Raw genomic sequence first — 19,241 nt, 5'->3', positions numbered from 1 at the left:
TGACTTCATCCAGATACTTGCTGGACATCAGTCTAATCCTCAGTAAATTTTAGAGGGAAACATCAATTTGAGATTGCTCCTCCAGGCGGTTCAACACCCTTGACTGCTCGACAGTGGCTTGGCGAGGCATTTGCTGTAGGGTTATTATTCCAGACGCATTTTTTTTTACTGAGCACTGACAAAGAGCTCACAACCTGCCTGTTCCGCAGTGCCCCAGCACCAGACTGCAACAATTACAACACGTAGCTCATACCTAGAGCACAAGTAGCAAAGATAAGGAAGCCTCGAATGATTTCTTTTCATATCGTAAGAACAAACCATGAAAACTTCTAATTAAAAAAAAAGCAGAACATCAGGTAGGTTTTTGGTTTTATTTTTTTAAAAATTACTCTTGCAGGAGGTCTTAAACAATTTAAAAAACTTACAAAATATATTCAAGTGTGGAAAGTTACTTTACTGATGAAACAGCGTTTCTTGATAATGTGCTTTTTCCAATCAGGGTAAGGACGCGTACGCACATCAAAGCTATCAGGACATTCACACCATCAGAACAAATCGCTTTTCTCCATTCCAAGAAACAGCACAAGTATTTTAAGTCGATTTAACTGTAGTGTGCCAAAAGAACAAAGCGACACAAAAACGGCGACTGAAAGACAATACAGGGAGTACACACACACATGAGAAGATCCATCAAGCCTTCAGTAGCCACAGTTACGTGGAAGTGCTTCGCTCTGCAGCTGGCTTTGTTTCACTGACCGCTTGTACGGAAGTGACTTGGTATCGAACAGCAAAAGAAATGGTAGCATGAACTCCTGTTTACAGTCTAGAGCATAAACATGTTCACTTTATAGATGCCCGTTGTAAATTCAGGTATTACAGCAGGGTCAGCAGTGGGGAACACTACACCAGCTGGATGGGGTGTACTGGACAGAATAAATAGCACTCGTCTGCCCTCTTCTGCTGATCTCAGCACAGAAGTTTTAACAAGCAGCACAGAGCTCCAGCATCACTACCTTCCCCAGCTAGCACGGAAGAGATCTTTTGTTTGTGCCATTAATTACTCAGTTGTAAAATCACTGATTTAATCTAAGAGCTACATTACCACTTAGTACGCGCCACAGAAGTATTTTGTAAAACGGCATTTTCAGTTACAAAGAGCAACGGCTCATCATGGTAGCACGGAATCACCCTAAGCGATCCTCACCAGAGCTGATGGCAACAGGCAGCACATAACTGGCACTTTTCCCCAGGCTGAAGCAATTATGTCCTGATAAATTTCTCTCAAAACACTCCTGTACGCATATCAAGTCCAATTCCAGCTACACATCTTACTAAGTAAGGGTTTAAACTGGATTTGCCCAGCTAGGCCAGTAAGAAAGCTTCCTAACCTGTTCCAGGTAGTGGCGGCTTTGGTTGCTTGGTTGGTTTGGTTTGTTGGTTTTTTAAATATTAATTGCAGAAGTCAGATTTAAAAGCAGCCTGCATTTGAATAGCAAGAAAATAATAGAGATGAGTAAAGTTTACTGAAATATTCATATATTTCTAAATCTCCCAATCTGCCTAGAAAAAGCTTAAAAACTACTATACAAATTAAAACATGAATAACAATACCCAATTGGCATTTATTCCCACGACAAGTTTAGCAGGTACAGATAAAAGTTTGCGTCCTGGTGACTGCCTTCAAAGTTCAAAAGCAAACGCTACAGTTGCACCCATCGCTAAATTTCTAAAGCCAAAACCTGCTTGTGTACGCGAAGCAGAGCTGTACCCCTACTCACATGATCAACAGCAAAATAAAACACCAGAGGAGCGCACCACGCCAGGTCACAATTCGGCAATGCTGCATCAGTTACAGGCAAATTTAGGGTTACGTTTTCTTTTCAAACTTGGAGAGTACAAATACATGAACCTTGCATATTCTCTTAAGAACAAACAGTAATTACACAGAGCGATTCTCTCGTCACTGCATACAGAAATAACAATGTATTTACAGTATTTACAGTTTTCAAAAATTCTGGACTTCTTGCATTGTTTTGCAGGAATTCATATTCTTCAGGCTGAGAAAGTTACACAATAGTTCAGACCATAAACACCTTCTGAACAGAGACAGGTTACTAATCCTAATTGAACTGATGTGAAGACTAGAATGCCTTAAAAGGAAACAAAATCACCCATTTTGCCTGAATATCCCATTATTTGTGGGATTCTATCACAAACTACAGATGTTTTAAGATGCTTTACACAAGTTAGATATTGCTCATTTTCACAGTTTTCCCGATCTAAGCCATAAAAACAAGTGAGCAGCAGTCGTAACGGCTTTTGTATTCAGACTGCTGCCGTCGTTGCAACATGTATCAAGACCAGAGTCGCAAGTTCCCTCCTGTATTTTCAGCTACAAACAACTGTACTCTCACATACATAGCTAAATTTTGGCTTTTTTAAACTCAGTTTAAAATAGAAACGTACCAGTTTGAAACAAATCTGCTGATACTCAGGTTTACTCTTAAACTCCCAAGTTAAGATGGACAGTCTTAACCCGCGGTCTTGAAAACTATTTCAAAGCAGCTGAAAGCGTTAAACTGCAAATTTAAAGCAAGACACACACACAAAAAAAAACCCAGAATCAATAATTAAAGGTAATATTTAAAAAGAATACGAAAACTACAGTAAAAATCTCCATGAGAGGAAGATGGCATCTGTGTTCAGAGCTGCTGTTCTAAGTTGAAATAATCAAAGCACCTGTTCTGAGTAACAGTACTGAAGAGAAAAACTGAAGGCTTCACAGTAATACACACTTTCAGTGCCACTTTTTTAGTACAATGTTTCTTGAAAAGACAGTAGGGACTCAAAACTTGCAGAATATAGGAAAAATAGTCCAAACTTCATAGCAACAGAATTAACAGTTAAAGCAAACAGAAGTGACATAACTGAACTATTTCATACACTGTTAAGACTTCAAAAAAACCCAGTTTGAAGTCCTTCACATGCGTGTGACGAGTTGTTGGCACAGGAGCTCTGAATCATTCCGCATGCCCTGCATACGCATCGATGCAAATTAACTACAACCAAAGTCTGAGAAGCTCAAGCCAAAAGGAAACCTGATGAGGTTATTTAGTCCTTCCGTATCACAGAAGGTAGCATTAGCTTTCCAATGGTTTATTTGAGAGATTACACACTCAGGACCCACATTTGCTGCCTTCACGAACAGCAGAAGTCATCGTCAAGCCTTCCTAGCCTCCTGCAACCAAAAGCAGGTAGCTTTGACAATTCTATCTACATGCTAGAAGCATCTTCTTCCAAAGAGGGAAGATGCTACTGTAAAAACGGATCTTTTCAAGTTGAAAAAAAATCATGTTTGGTCAGAATTGTACATTAAGAGGATTTTGCGTTCAACTAGTAGAGTTTCAGCATTCAGCGTCACATCCAAGTCCGGAAGTGGCAGCATAGCTGCACGTAAGGCATTTTAGGAATGATTCCAACACAGCTCACTGCCTTCAGCATTTTATTAGGTTCAACTAACGCAAGCAACCTCTCACATTTTAAGATCATTTACTACTAAACCCACGGTCACTGGGATCAACCCTGAAACATCTGTAGACCTTCCAGAACGACAGACGCAGCATGACGAGCGAGCATCTCCCATGCGTGGAGAACGGCCGTCCGTACAGCTGCCTTCACCACGGAAAATGAGAGAGGTCACTTCCCGTAGCCAATCCTCACTAACTGGCCCAGTCCTGAAAGCGGAAACAGTCACTGGCGATCTTCCACACCGTGTTGGTAGGTGTGGCTTGTGCCGTTAGCAAGAAGTTCTGATTGAAGTAGCGCTGCTTGTCGCCATCAAATTTTACTGTCCCACTTGTCACCACGAGGACTGTCGTCTGGCCTTGAGTAGCTTGCTCTTCGCAAGGAGAAAAAGTATAAAGAAAACAACTCACACAAAGACTAACAGGTAGAGAAGCAGGAAATGTACACAGAAGGCTCATTCCATTCTGGTCACGCCAGTTACAGGCTAACGGGTGGTTACACATTCATGAAGAGTACAGTTTTGTGGCATCGTTTCTATGCAGACAGTGGTGCCTTTGCTCGCCGACAGCGCTTTTTAATGGCTTTTCTATTTTCACCTCCTGTTGTTCATTTTAGAGCCCCGTAGCAAACACCTGGGTTTTTGCTTAGAATAAGATCTCATTATTTGAGATACACACATACATGTATCCAGCAAGTTGCACACACTTTTTTCCCTGCTATTAGAGATTTTATCTTTTTCAGAGCAGAGCAAAGCGTGCTTGACCACAGCCTTTTCCCTTGCTTATATTCCCAAAATATCCATTAGAAGTAATTTATTAACTTCTCAATTATGCAAATCTTTCCTTAGCAGTTGCTAATGAGAAATCTAAAGAATTTACCATCTGCTCGAGATGTAAAGAAATCAAAGCACATACAGGTTAATGATCTGTCCCACATTATACCTCAGGTCAGTATCAGAGGCTACAGTAGAAGTCTCTTGACTCTTAAACATTGTCAAGGACAACACAACCTGACAAGCCAGACTTTTTCCATACATGAAAATACATCACCTCTGAATATGATCTTAACAAAAAAGTCCTTAAAATAATCTCCCAGTCATGAGAAAAAGTGTGGAACTGCAGCATCTCTTGATTTGTGCTTTTATTTATACACAGCTTGACATTTCAACCCTCAGTATCTTCTCTAAGCTTGTTCCAAAAGAAATACTAAGCACTATCATAATTGCAGTTCACGTTCAACAGTCATAAAAAGACTGAAAAATAAATAAATTGCAATACAACCTTACCGTGAACGGGCTGGCAGTCCAACACATTAACCTGGAATTCACTAGATGGCAACATTTCAAAAAATTTGTTCAATTCTTCTTGCCCGGACACTGCGTTACCATTCCAAACTAACGTTGCTTTGTCCAAGTAAAGTCTTGATAAAGCCTGAGTGATTATGAAAATACATATTTGGGGAAAATGCGGAAACATACAATGAACAACACACAAAACATTCTTTGAATCCTTATGTTAGGAACTACTGATTTCTTGTTACTTTGACAGATAAAACGCCCTCCTGAAATAGCTCCTTTTAACAATGGGTGCTCCTGACCAAGAATTAAAACTAACTGAAACATGTTCTGCTTTAAGTTGCATAGTGACTTGTGTGCATCGACATTTAAACACTGGTAAGATTCCTTTAACAAAGCTAGTGACAGAACTGAACCAGCTGCTAACAAAAGGGTGGTGCTACCTTTCCAGAATAATTCACTGCTGATTTTTTTCTGGGGGGTGCGTGTGCACAACACAGGTTATGTCAGGAGAGTATAATTTCAGGTAAAAAAAGTGAGGGAAGGACCAGCGGAAACTTAAAGACGACAGTTCCCTGCAGCAGCACAGCAAAACTTCCCCAAGGTTTCATAGGCTGTAACAGTTGAGTAACTGCCTAAGTCTCCTTCCAGCTGCTGATACATCTCTGCACCACCTACTTCTGCGCAAGGTGACTATCAAGTAACATGCAACTGCTGATATTTTCACATAATCTAGAAGTTATTAAATTAAAATTATCACACATTTAAAATTCCAAAGAACAGCTCTCTTTTGGTGCAAATATGTGTTACATGACACCACATCAATGTGGTCCGTGAAGACTTTCAGAGCCAGCTACAGCTGTTCACACTTTTTCCTCAGGCACTCCTGAAAGCTCCCAGAAACAGATGTGATAACTGCTAATAAAAGAAGTTTGGAAAAAAAATAAGCTAAGTCCTGACCTTAGAGACAAAAAAAAGCAAGTTTTCTCTGCCTGTACTGACCAAATCCTGCACCTGTAAAACACAGCTGGACACAAAAGGAACTATCACCACGAAGAAGCCCAAGGCACTTCCTAAAAGGGCCCCTTTTACAATGAGGCTGCACAGTAACACAAAATCCTCTGCCAGGCAGTCTAAGAGGAACAGAGGTCTCGGCCTGACCAACACAATACCTGATAACCAGCTTTTGGGTGCTTTCAAGTGTAATGCTAGTTAGAAAAGCAAGCAAAAAATGCACAAGACAGTTCGAACTATTGTCAAAATATCCACATACCCTTCTTCTTTTATCCATTGTCTCATAATAAATGTTGACAAATTCATCTGCGGCTCTACAAGCTTGATCCACGTAGGTTTTGAAATCCTGGAGAGAAGAAATCATACCAAATTACTTCAAGTAGACAATTTTAGGCAACCTAGTCATCTATGCCACTTCCCCAGTAAATCACTCTGGTTGGTTTTCCATCCTTACTGAATGACAACTTCAAATAATGTTGAAATTGATTCCAAACTCCTTCCCTAATTCCAGGAGGTACCAGCAACTAGGTGACAGTTTTAGGATTCATTTTGAATGCTGTTATATTTATTGTATTTAAATTGTAAATATTTACGTTGAAAAATGGGCTCCAGCTGGCTGCAAGTGGTGTGAACATGCAAGTATTCAGTGAAAATGTTTGTTGCTGTAATGGCTGTTCTGAAATAAAGTTAAGGAACAAGATTTACTCAACATATTTCTGAAAATTAGCAAGAACCCCATCACATTGCCACCACAGTCCCTTTTTTAAAACAGCTTTATACATACATATATAAAATGTAGTAATATATACAATTGGATATATAGGTTAAAAAAAGAGCGCGCACACGCAGGCACACTGGATGTATTCCCGTACCAATCGCTTCAGTGGTATATCCGCAGGTAAAACCCGAACATTTCTCCTCACATCTCATTATTTTTCTTACATCTCTCTATTTTTATTCATCCAAAGGTAAGAGCCTTTGTTGTCACATCACTGCGCTGTTGGTTACTCCATCACTTTGTTTGGCTGTTTGGCCCTTGATCTCTCACAGACCCTGAACTGTGACATCCTGGCAAGCAGCGATTCCGAATTTCCTCTCCATACATCTATAAAACTGCATTTGGTTCTGTTACGGTATTTTTTAAAAATATTATCACCATTTATCATTATTCATTATTTCAGCATTATATTCTCAATATTTGCAACTCAATCAGTACAATTTAACCACTTGCATGTTCTTGGCAGTCTTTAATGAATATACACCAGAATACCACGAACTCCTCCAGTATTACCGCAAGAAATGCTTCCGCTCAGAGAAAACCCGGCCTATTAAACAATCCCTGCCTACTCCACAAAACCAAATACTCTCAAGTTACTAGACACTATTCTTTTGATCTCCCTCTGTAAGGACACGAGCCTGCTCTTCACTTTCCTGTCTTCTCTGGTGATTTCTGAACCCACAGGCCAATTCCAAATACGACAAAGCAACCTTAAAGATGCTGTATTCTAGCAAGTGCCATGAGAAACTCTTTGGCACAGGGAGACAAAGAGCATTAGACCTCACACTAAGGGAACAGTGATTATAACTCGGCCTGTTATGTTACACAGAGCAGATGGCTGTTCCCTCTCAATCAGCACGCACTCGCACACACACGTCCCAACCAGCAGCAAACACGTTGCCATCTAACGGCCAAACAGAACTGGGGTGGGGGAGACCATTAGGGAAACACCAAGAGACTGGAACGAGCTGTCAGGGTACCTGCAATACAAGTCAAATGTAAAATAAGCTTTGTTAGTTGTGACGCTCCAGAGGAGTCCTGTATAACCATAGCCCGGGATTCTGAGAACAATATAGTTTGGAAAAAACTTCTGGAGGTCACCTGGTCCTACCCCTGCTCAAAGCAGAGCCAACCTGATCTAACTTCAAAGTTAGATCCGACTGCTCAGGGACCTATCTCCAGTCATGTTTTGAACATCTCTGAGGATGCGGATTTCACAGTTTCTTCGGGCTCCTGTTCCAATGTCTCATCAAATCACCCGGGAATCCTTCTTCCTAGTATTCAACAGGAAAGCCATACTTAAAAAACCCCCAACACTTTGAAGACTCTGACGACAACTCCAAGGAGTTAGCCGATCTACACGGCCTCGGCAAAACACGGCGGTTCACGACATAAACCCCTGTCTGGCCCCTGCACAGGGATGCTGCGGCCGCTGGAAGCGAAGGTGGAACGGCCGGGGGGGGGGGGCGGGGGGAGGAACCCACCGAAGACACACGAAAACCAGCCCTGCCCCGGGAGCTGGGAGGCTGAGGCACCGGTCGGAGGGAGCCCCAGCCACATCCCCTGCACTGAGCCGCTTCCCTCCTTCCCGCCCGCCACCGGAGCTGGGACACGTCCTGGCACGCCGGCGGCCCTCCCCGCGGCTTCAGGCTCGCTCTCTGAACCGCAGCGGCCCTCGGGGCGGGGAACCCGCGCTTCGCTTCGCTTCCCTTCCCTTCCCTTCCCCGCCAACAGTCTCGGCGAGGCCGCCGCTCCCCGCGGGCGGCCCCGCAGCCCCCGGAGGGTGGCCCCGGCCCCGGCCCCGGCCCCGGCCCTCACCCGCCCGGCGTTCGCGCACTCACCACAGAGGCGGCCATGGGGAGGGAAGAGGAGGCGCACGAGTAGGCGGCGGGAGGGTGCCGGATGTGCGCGCCGCGCTCCAGCCCGCCGCTTCCGGCCGCAGGCATCGCCCCGCCGAAAGCCTTCCGCCGCGCCGCGCCGCCCGCCGCGAGGAGGGCCGGGGGGGTGTTCGGTCGGCTCCAGGTGGCGAGCGAAGCCGGCGCAGTGGCTGGAGTTTACCGAGAACGAGCGGTCCTTGGGGAAGGGCGGGGAAAACAAAGCGGCCGGTTTGCACCGGCGGCGAAGCGCGGGTGGGCTAGGGGCCGCCGGGCGCCCCGCCGCCTCTGGTCCGCGTCCGCCCGGTGCGAACGGCCCTCAGGGAGGGCCGGAGACCGCGCCTTTTGCTCCCGCTTCTGAAACGGCGGTTGTTCGGCCATCGGGAAGGTGTGATCCCGAGCAGCCCGGGCTGACGGGGCTCCGCTGGGGCCCTCGGGTAGCAGCGGCGCGGCGGCCGCCTCCCCGCTTTCGGTGGCGGTGTCGTGGGGCGGCACTGAGCTCGTCCGGGGAGAGGTTACAGGACATCCGCCAGCCTCTCTGCGGTGCCTTCCAGCTATGTGAAATAGTTAATATTTTTATGACTTAAAACCCCGTACGTTTGGGTACTTCAGCATCTTCCAGAGTTGTGAAAATGCTGAAGAAGCCTTACGCGCTTTGCTACAAGTGGCTAATGGCGTTCAAGTGATCTGAGTGTTAATTTGTGAATGCCAACGAGGGTAAATACCCCTTACATGCCCTGGCCAGTAACCGGACTGGAAAATCGCAAGTGTTAGTGACTCACTTGACAGCACAAGTGCAACTTGCTGTCACAGAGAACGTGGTCACAGGTACCGTACTCTCTATCTGGAAGACTGTGGGTGTAAAAATAGGTCAGTGCCTAAGCCCTGAGCCCCTGATTGTATGTACGCTTTAGATCTCTCTCTGCTTTTCCTACAGGCACCTTTTCTCCCCGTGGCTGCCGTCACTCACGGCAGAGCCTTCTCTTCCCTGTCCTTGCAGGGCAGGACGGACCCAGGCCCACACTCGCGCCGTGGGGAGGGAGCCGGGCAAGGGCCCAAAGGAAACTTGTGCTGTTTTCCTGGAACACGCTGGGTTGTAAGGCTGGCTGGCTGAATCCTCATCATGCAGTGAATAACAGGAAAAGACCTGACAAGACTCAAGAGGTCTGCAATTAATTGCTAAAGATGATGTGGCGCTGACGGGGAGGAAATGTTATACAAAAGGTGACAAACACTCTGGGAATGGAAAGGTGCATCTGTGACAGGGCTGCTGGAAGAGGAATGAGTTTGGGTAAGGGCACCTGAGGCTGTGCCCTTTAGTGCGCTGGATCACACCCCGCAGTGTCAGCTGTAGAATAATCTGTCATTGCTGTGTAGGAGTTGTATCACTATGAAACAGCATATCCTGCTGAATTAACACCTGCTCAATGAAGATTGCTTAACGCAAGAGTTCAAACATCCCCCCCTTTGAAATCTCAGGTGTCACTACATCACCATATTATCTATTTGCCTCAAATTAATAAAAGTACTTCATAAAACCTCTCATGTAAAGAAGAGCGATCATCAATTTCCAAGTAAAAAAGCAGAGAACTGAAATTATGTATGATTTGTTCAAGGTCACAAAGGGAGACAATTGCAAAACTGAAAACTGTAATTCTGATCTTTTACCTTCATCATACAAACATCTTTCAGCAGGGCCTGTTGCAACAGGACAAGGGGTGACGGTTTCAAACTAAAAGAGGGCAAATTCAGACCAGATATAAGGAAGACATTTTTTACACTGAGCATGGTGAAACACTGGCACAGGCTGCCCAGAGAGGCGGTAGAAGCCCCATCCCTGGAGACATGCAAGGTGAGGTTGGAGGGGGCTCTGAGCAACCTGATGTAGCTGAAGATGTCCCTGCTTCCTGCAGGGGGGTTGGACTAGATGGCCTTGGAAGGTCCCTTCCAGCCCGTGATTCTATGATCTTTACCCTATTCTGAGATATATCAGTGTAAAATTGAAAAAGAGTCACTCCCATCTGATATGTCCATTATCAATTTCATGTTTATTTTCATCATATTGATGACAACATGTCTGAAAAGGTAGTGTCATGTCCCTTTTCTGTGAATCTGGTTTGTATGAAATGACCAGTGTAAATCCTAGGGGACTGAAGGAATTACATTTCTGTTACCGGAGAGATTGGGGACAATCTGGAGAAACCAACAGAAACGAGGTAAGTATCTGTAAAACCATTATTACCTCTTCATTTACTCACATGAATCTGTGAAACCTCTAAGAGTAACAGGCTTAGCACAAGCCTTGCTGCTGGTGGATTGGGCAAAGTTCTATCTTTCAAACACATTAAAATAAGGATCTGAGGAAAAAAAATTTTAAACTCTTATTTATCAGTAGCTGCTCCAACAAAAGAAGTGATGTATAGAGAATGAATTCAGAAATAGTAGAAACTGAAGTAGCTAATAGTTCACAAGCCTTCCTTCTGTCAGGTCAGGATTTTTCTCCGCGGATTATATTTTTTTTCATTCAGAAATACAGTGGGATTATTATAATTTCTTTGGCAGCAGTTAATGAGAAGAACGCTTCTCTAGCACGATTCAGTGCAGACTCTCCACTGGAAGTTAGGAAGGTAGATAATCTGAAGATTCTCTATGCCTGTTGCTGGCCTGCCTTAGCACCAGTCTTTATTCAGTGAAGGAACGTGTTAAATGGAAGGTGAATTGAAAGTGAAATTAATTCTCAGCTCCTTCTGAAGGTTTAGATATCATTTTAGAGTAATAACTTCTTGTTGGGATCAGCTAATTGGGGAAAACAACATGAAGAAAAATTCTTCCTTAAGACCAAGCAGTTTGCAAGACCTAGTTCAAAATATTTCTGTGAAAGAGGCACTCGGTGGCTCACAACAGGGGCCAAAACGTATTCAGGTCTAAACTTCTTGGAAAAACAGAGATTAAAACAAAACAAAAAAAAAAGGCAAGCCACCACCCCAATATTTAATAAAAAAAAAGTAAGAGCAGCAAGAAATGTAAAATATTTGCAGGTGGTGTGGAAACTGCTTAAAGATATTAGACATATGGGATGCTCAGAACAAATGCATGCCACTAAGCAGACATGCTTTACAAAAGACCAAGAAAGTCCAGAATGCTTAATGCAGGCCAATGTAGAGAATTAGAAGTACAGAGCCATCCTCTATAAAATTAAGGTTTTTCCAAATGGAGAAAAAAAATGCCATGACGTTTGGCCAGTAAGATTGAAAAAGGAAGTAAGGCAATTCAAAAATAGTCCTGAAGAAACATTTTACTAAGGCAGAAACAGTATGAATTAAATCCTTTTTTCAAACACATCAAAAGCAAGAAATCCTGCCAGAAAATCTGCAAGGCCAACAAGTGATCGGTGTGCGCCAAAAGAAGACAAGGCTGCAGCAGAAAGCTAAACAAACCCTTTGTGTCTTTGATCACCATGAGAGAGTTCATTAAGTATCTTATATTAGAGCCTTTCTTAAAAGGGAATGAAATGGAGGATCTGGCATGAAGTGGAACGTCTGTACAAAAGCTGTTGGAACAAATCCATAAAACAAATAGTGACAAGTCATATGCTGGGTTACGCGCTCCTAAGGGACACACTGACCACGGTCCATAATCTGTAATTTACAATAGGATCTGGCCTCGAGGAATGGAAGGTGGGAAATTTGAAGCCAACTTTGTAAAAAAGCTCCAAGATGGACCTGTAAATCTGATGCCTTTCCTATACAAATTGCTGGAAATTACACTAACGAACCCAATTGGTAGGTTCTTGGATAAACATGACGTATTAGGGTAGACTCAATGTAGTTCTTGAAGGAGAAGTTATTCACAGTTTTATTAATTCTTCAAGAGACAAGAATCATGGAGGTAAAGAGCCTTGCTAGTGAACAATTCTTCTTCCACTAGGTGGTTTCCTTAAAATTCCAGATTTTGCTAATCCACAGTTCTAGAATTATCATAGGTGGAAGCAGTTAAGTAGTTTTTATATGAAACAGTTTATTTAAATGTACAACTCCAAGTACCATTCCAAATGACATTAGTAGAATAATGAGACTTTCTGCTTACCCTTTCTCACCTCTTTACCCAACCCAGCTACTAGGAATCTTTGTAGCACTTTGCTGGCATTTTAGCTGCTTGAGCAAAATTAAAACTTCCAGAACACTAACCTAAATCTGACTCCCCGAGAATACATTTTCTTTACTTAGAAAGTATAATTTGCAGAGGAAACAAAGGAGTCCATCTGAAACATAGCAAAGATTTTCTTCAAGACTCCTCCTTCAGTTGCTTTCACTTGAGCAAGCCTTTAATTTGGGTGTTTAAGTCTTACGAGTAGTAGGAGCAGACAGAATTTCCACAGTGTGTTCAACAAATTATACCCATCCTGTATATTGTCCCAATATTCCCTAAATAAGCATTTGGATTTAGTAACAGCCACGTGTAACTCATAATTTCTCTTCAAAAGCCCAGATATTCCTAACAGCTTCTCAGCCTTTATCTCCAGTTCCTCAAGCCAGCTGACCCATGCTCCCCAGCCCCTTATTTTCCAGAAGGAATAGATATGGTAGAAATGCCAGAATGACTCAGCAGCAATGACACTGAACTCCCAGGCACGGTTCAAGCAGTTTACATCAAGATGACTCATCAAAATACCTTTACATCTGAAGATGCTTCCTAGAATATGCAGCTCTACTACACCCACTTACCATATGGAAGGGAAATTTTGAGTTAGTTTAGGTCTTACAAAACGAATCAGAGGCAGAATGTGTAGCTTTGTTGAAATAGCTGGGGTCTGTGAGATGCACTCAGATATATGGGGTATTTTTTATCACATATGTATATGCTAACCTTTAAAATTATTAGTTGCTGGAAATCTTCCCAAATAGCCAATACTAAGAACAGTGAATTAAAATGGTAATCACAATTAAACAGCAAATAGGATGACGTATCTCTGAATCTGTATGGAGATAGGAAGTAATTCTTAGAAGTGACTGCTTTATAACTTCAGTCAAATTTACTCTAAATAGCATAACTAATGATAAGTAAAAATGTATTAAGCTTTCATAAATGCATTCAGCCATCTGGGTGAGGCCAGATTTTCTTTTGTTTTCATCAGCTGATCAATTAAAATCAATTTAAAATTGATAGCAAAGCACAGGATAATTTCAGAATCACTGACAAAATGCATAGATCGTGAATTATTTTGATACTGGGCAAATAATGGCCAGAGAATGAAAGTAGAATTTAATCTCCAACAGGATGAAAAGAGTTCACATTTTCCCCACAGAGTCCTCAAAGGACAGTTATGTACACTTGCACTAGTATCTATGCAGAAATGAACTGCATGTTGCTAGGCTGCTTTTCAGACTAACCTTGTGCTGTGTCACCGAGAACTGTGGTATTTCTGTCATGACTTCAGCAACAGACTAAAGTGAGGTCTATAGGTCCTGATTACCCTTGCTGAAATGAATAGTCCTTCATTTTGCAAATAATCTTGCTGGATTTAGATTAATGCATTTGTCATTTTCAAGGGTTTATAATTTATCCCCCTTTAAGGTTACATAATTAACACTGACAGATTTCAGATAGAATATCCTCTGCTAAAAGAACCCAACGAGCTACTATGCTTTTTAATGTATTGATTCAGAATATATGTAACATTAGGGAAATCATAACACTCTTGAACTCTGCAGGTTCAAAATCTCACTGCAGTGTTGTACACAACACTGAAGGGCACGTCCAGGAGGCAGCAGAAGCCAAGGTTCTTCCAAATTTCAGTAGCCACTTTACTGAATAGAAACCAAAGAAATGATCCCCGGCCATGTCAGTGATTAAAATTACACTGGTTGGTTCACTCTCTTATTATTGAGTTTATCAGCCTTCACTGATCGCTTGCCACATATGGCATCCTTGTTAACAATGTCCAATCAACAGTTCAAGGATTTAGCAGGTATAGTGACGTTTACCAGAAGAATTCCCTCAAGGTCAGCGATTCACACAACACTTCAGCTTTCAATCTGGTAAAGCAGTATCTTTAAAGGCCATGAATCTTTTTGAGTAGTGAATGTTTCTTGTGAAACAACTTCTCAACTTTTGTTAAAGTTACCAAACTGTGTAGTAATGTTACCCAGATGTATAGAAGTTTAAGGAACTGTCTCCTAAAGCAAGGGAAGCAACCGACAGTAGCCAAATCCAGACAGGTTCTGATTAATGCGATGCCTGTGAAGTCGGATGGTGACTCAGGGTTTGGGGGTTTTGCCTGAGCAAGGGCTGAATGAGAACTCAACGATTTGATCTGTTGATTTTAATGGGAACAGGGAGTTGCTCTGAGGTGCTCAGCAAATTCACACTTTGACCTATATGCTGAATGCAAAAAATACTGCTAAAGCTGGAGTCTGGATTTATTAAGCTGCAGCGGACTGAAGAAGGCCTGATTTGGCCAGTTCCTTCGCAACACAAAAGGCGTATTACTTTGGACAGATCCAGGCAGAACCTGTGTTTGTTAGAATCCGTGAGGAGTCTGGACCATGCACCACTCCACCTCAAATTCCTGTCATACCAGAACTGGGGGAATGTCATGACTCTTATCCTGATAAATACCCCTCTTGTTTTTTAAAGAAAAACAGGACTTGCTATATATTGACTGGTAACTGTTCCAGTGATCCACTGGGATATGGTGAGATCAAGTACAAATAACTGTTCTATTTTAATCCATGTCAAAGCACTCCCAAGTGGGGATAAATTTTCAGAACAGGTCAGTTCAAAGTGTTGCCACAGTTGCTAGTTAAAGAAATTTTAAAGTCCTCTCCATTTCATTAGGTAATGAAACAGTATTTGAGCTCTTATGAAAACCTGGCCATACGTAAACCCCAGGTAAACATATTTGTGTTACAGTGGACTCCACGATAGTTAAATGTAGCAAGCTGATAGCTGAAGTACGTATATGTGCATATTTATATACTAGAGGGAGGGAGACTGCAGTCCCACCTTTGAGGCTTGTAAGCTAGTTCTCTTTGCACTTGTCCTTTTATCTCAAAATTTTAGACTGAATTTTGGTCTTCAGCAGTATATCATGTCACTGAGGAGTGTAGTACCACCTCCTAGTTGTGTCCTGTATGAACAAAACAAAAATGTTGCTGTTATCAAGATCCCTGAAGTATGAAACACCTATACAATGCCTTGCATCGTACGCAGCAGCTGAGAAGGATTTTACAAGCATCGCTTGCAGCACATGACCATGGTTTTCTCTAACTTGTGTGCAGCTGAACCAGCACACTACATAATCATTTCTCATCCGGCTGCACGCATTGTAGCTGCAATAGTTTAGCTGGTCCTTTTTCCTGTCTCCATCTAGTACTGCTCGGTGTTCACTAAAGCCTGGAAAGAAGGCTGCCTTCCTTGCAGCCAGTTTTCCCTTTACATGACTTGTCCTTAGATAGCCAGATGGCATTTTGAAGAAAAATTCTGTCTATAAAATACCGGGAAGCATCTCCAGTTTTGGAGCACAAGTAAAATGAGCTCAGTTCCAAACCTCACCCTAGGAGATGTTTATCAGGCTGAGACAGAACAAGAAGACTTTAGTTTCAAATGGCAGTAGCACTTTCCTTCCTGAAGTTATGGAAAAATAGAAGGAAAAATCTGAGCTACAACACAACTTCTAAACCTGTTCTAAATTGCATCAGGAGTCCATCAGAATCTGAAAAAAAAAAAAGGTACTGTGAGCCTTAATGGCCACTGCTGTCTCCTCCTTCTGTCCAGGTCAGAGTATCAGCTATTTATGGGTAACAGAGGCTGGAAAATGAAGTTCCTTTTCCATTGATACTTTCAATAAAGCCAGCGTTTTTTGAAGTCAGAAACAGAAACAAGAAACAAGGAAGTTTTGTTTGTGAATAAATTTCATGGTTTCGGTCAAAAGCAATTTTTCTTCCCAATTTTCAGGTGTCTGGTTTTTTCCCCCAATATCTTTTCCCTTTCAAAAAAGAAAGAGACATCTTCTGAGAATAGTCTAATATAGTTTAAAATAATTTTTCATTTAAAATATTTTTTTATGAATAATTTTTGGATCAGCTATAGATGGAGCACTAACCACTCCACATTACAGACTGAACAGAACTACTGAACACAGTTCGCTCAGACGAGACAGGCCTGCGGGGCTGGAATTATTGTTTACCTGCTGTCTGAAGCTGTTAGTTCAGGTCAGCTTGTAGCATATTCTGAGCTCAATTTACATTTGGCACAGACTTGAATGCTGGGCACCAGCAGGTAGGCCACAACAATTAACTGGTTAGTGGGATGACTTGGCACCAAACAAATGCTAAGTAATATTTCTCCAGGCCAGACGTACCTGTGACCATTTAAGGAATCATTTTCCAGCAAAGAACCATTTACTTCCAGCTGGAAGTAAACAGTTTTGTCACTTGCTTTTTTTAATAAATGGAAGAGTTACAAAAGTCCTATATGATTATTCAAGGAGTACATGCCTTCAGATCTGTATGAAAATCTTTCACTTTCACTCCCTGAATACTGTAAAATATTTAGCATTGTGTGAACATCTGAGCTGGGTTCTGTCAGTTGAGCTGGCACAACACCTCTGCAGCAGTGAAAGCAGCGTACCTTTCTTCCGGACTTTCTCTGCTCTCCATGTTATCTACTCCCTCTGCTCTGACTATCAAGTTCACCTTTCTCAGAGCTAATTTAATTGACTAAAACTGTGGAAGATGCCACCTTTTCTTACCCTCGATATACTTGGCAGGCTAAAATGGATCAGAGTGGTCTTGCCAGCGATAGTTGGCAAGTGCAGGTAAGTAGCTGGAGTGTATGGCTGGGATGAGAAGGGGAGGGAGGGAGGGAGGGAAGACAGCTGAGAAGAGCACCAACGCGCTGTTCTGCCAGCTCATGCCATGTGAAGTCATACCTTGTGGCTGCCACTCGAATTTGACATCCATGCAACCCACTGCCAAAAACCTCTGGTCCCATTTTTTCTCCTGCGCTGCCCTCAGTCGTGCATTCCCATCACTTCCTTTCTGCCTGCATTTGTGTAGACATTTGCTGAGACTGATCACAGAACTGAAAATCACGCTGTGTTGGGTTGATTCTCCGTTCATTTCCCTCATCTATACAGGCACAGGGAAGGCGATGGAAGCGTACGCGTAGGGCAGGACTGCCCCTCTGGCAGCAGCAGGCACTTGGGCCAGCTCACACCCAGCAAGTCAAGAAGTGAACAGATAACTAAAGCCGACTGCAGAGGTTTACAGCCAAGCCGGGATAACTGTGAACATGTAGAAATGGTCGCGGTACTGTAGTGTTTTTTAAACACTCTTCCAGATTGTACAATGGGAGCTCTCCTAGTTAGACAGGGGAGGGTATTTTCAAGACATATGTATGAAATCTGTTTTGATAGTGTATCTGGCTGCCTGGAAGCCTAATTTTATCTAAATTTATACCTGAGAAGCCACATACTTTGAATGGGATAGCATCAATATAGTAGGAGTACACTCATTAACTCACTGTAGACCACGATGCTTGTTGGCACATCTGCTAAACAAACCCCTTCCATCATTGGACAATAATCCACACTGAGAGCATATATAAACTCACTGAAGTCTAGGGTGGCCTCTCCTAAATGTTGAGCACACTGACCTGATAATTTTAACCTCACATCAGAGTAATTAGAAATTATTTAGTAAAGGCAATGGAGTTGGAATGTGGTAGATCTTCTTAATGTGATGAAAGAGTCAAGCTCACTGTTTTCACTTTGGAAACTTGGATAGCAGAGTACTGATAAAACGTAACTCTAATGTAGATTAATTAGGTTCTCACCACAAGTATAAACAAATAAATTGTTTCAGAGATATAAAATCAAATCTGTTTTATCCTTCCTCATTACAAAGATAGCAGATGTTGTCTACCTCAACTTAAGCAAAGCTTTTGACACTTTCTCCCATCACATCCTCATAGGTGAGCTTAGGAAGTGTGGGTTAGATGAGTGGACAGTGAGATGGATTGAGAACTGGCTGAAGGACAGAGCTTAGAGGGAGAGGGTTGTGATCAGTGGTGCTGAGTCTAGTTGGAGGCCTGTGGCTAGTGGTGTTCCCCAGGGGTCAGTACTGGGTCTGGTCTTGTTCAACATATTCATCAACGACCTGGATGAAGGGACAGAGCGCACCCTCAGCAAGTTGCTGACGATACTAGACTGGGAGGAGTGGCTGACACACAAGAGGCTGTGCTGGACAGGCTGGAGAGCTGGGCAGAGAGGAACCTCATGAGGTTCAACAGGGGCAAGTGTAGGGTCCTGCCCCTAGGGAGGAATAACCCCATGCACCAGTACAGGCTGGGGGTCATCCTGCTGGAGAGCAGCTCTGCAGAGAGGGACCTGGGAGTTGTGGTGGATAATGGGATGACCATGAGCCAGCAATGTGCCCTTGTGGCCAAGAAGGCCAATGATATCCTGGGGTGCATTAAGAAGAGTGTGGCCAGCAGGTCCAGGGAGGTTCTCCTCCCCCTCTACTCTGCCCTGGTGAGGCCACATCTGGAGTGCTGTGTCCTGTTCTGGGCTCCCCAGTTCAGGAGGGACAGGGAACTACTGGAGAGAGTCCAGTGGAGGGCTATGAAGATGATGAGGAGACTCAAGCATCTCTCCAATGAGGAAAGGCTGAGAGATCTGGGGCTCCTTAGCCTGGAGAAGACTGAGAGGGGACCTTATCAATGCTTATAAATATCTAAAGGGTGGGTGTCAAGA

The 19,241-nt window shown here is 43.0% G+C and overlaps 1 protein-coding gene across 2 annotated transcripts; it reads right to left on the bottom strand.

Annotated features, from left to right (window-relative positions):
* Positions 1–357: 357 nt before the first annotated feature.
* On the bottom strand, positions 358–8,514 carry NXT2 (nuclear transport factor 2 like export factor 2). Of its 2 annotated transcripts, XM_086469781.1 has the most exons (4): positions 8,453–8,514; positions 6,093–6,179; positions 4,811–4,955; positions 358–3,898 (listed from the first exon to the last, which is right to left on the bottom strand). In XM_086469781.1, the coding sequence occupies exons 1-4, from the start codon at positions 8,465–8,467 to the stop codon at positions 3,720–3,722; spliced, it is 426 nt and encodes a 141-aa protein (XP_086325907.1). In that variant the 5' UTR covers positions 8,468–8,514; the 3' UTR covers positions 358–3,719. The 2 variants fall into 2 exon arrangements, with proteins under 2 accessions (XP_086325907.1, XP_009948897.1); XM_009950595.2 differs by lacking the exon at positions 8,453–8,514 and having other exon boundaries at positions 6,093–6,197.
* Between the last annotated feature and the right edge of the window lie 10,727 nt (positions 8,515–19,241).

Source organism: Leptosomus discolor, chromosome 9, assembly GCF_034619465.1.
Source record: "Leptosomus discolor isolate bLepDis1 chromosome 9, bLepDis1.hap2, whole genome shotgun sequence".
In the NCBI taxonomy this organism is placed as follows: Eukaryota; Metazoa; Chordata; class Aves; order Leptosomiformes; family Leptosomidae; genus Leptosomus; species Leptosomus discolor.
The sequence above is the reverse complement of the archived record's forward strand: the minus strand, read 5'-3'. Positions and strand labels throughout refer to the sequence as shown.

Bases quoted from the DNA above. Each gene is read 5' to 3' on its own strand.
- NXT2 (XM_009950595.2), bottom strand. From the start codon at position 6,197: ATGATTTCTTCTCTCCAGGATTTCAAAACCTACGTGGATCAAGCTTGT. The intron at 4,956-6,092 runs GTATGTGGATAT...ATAATCACTCAG, and splicing joins CAATGGATAAAAGAAGAAGG to GCTTTATCAAGACTTTACTT. The intron at 3,899-4,810 runs GTAAGGTTGTAT...CTCCTTGCGAAG, and splicing joins GGACTGCCAGCCCGTTCACG to AGCAAGCTACTCAAGGCCAG.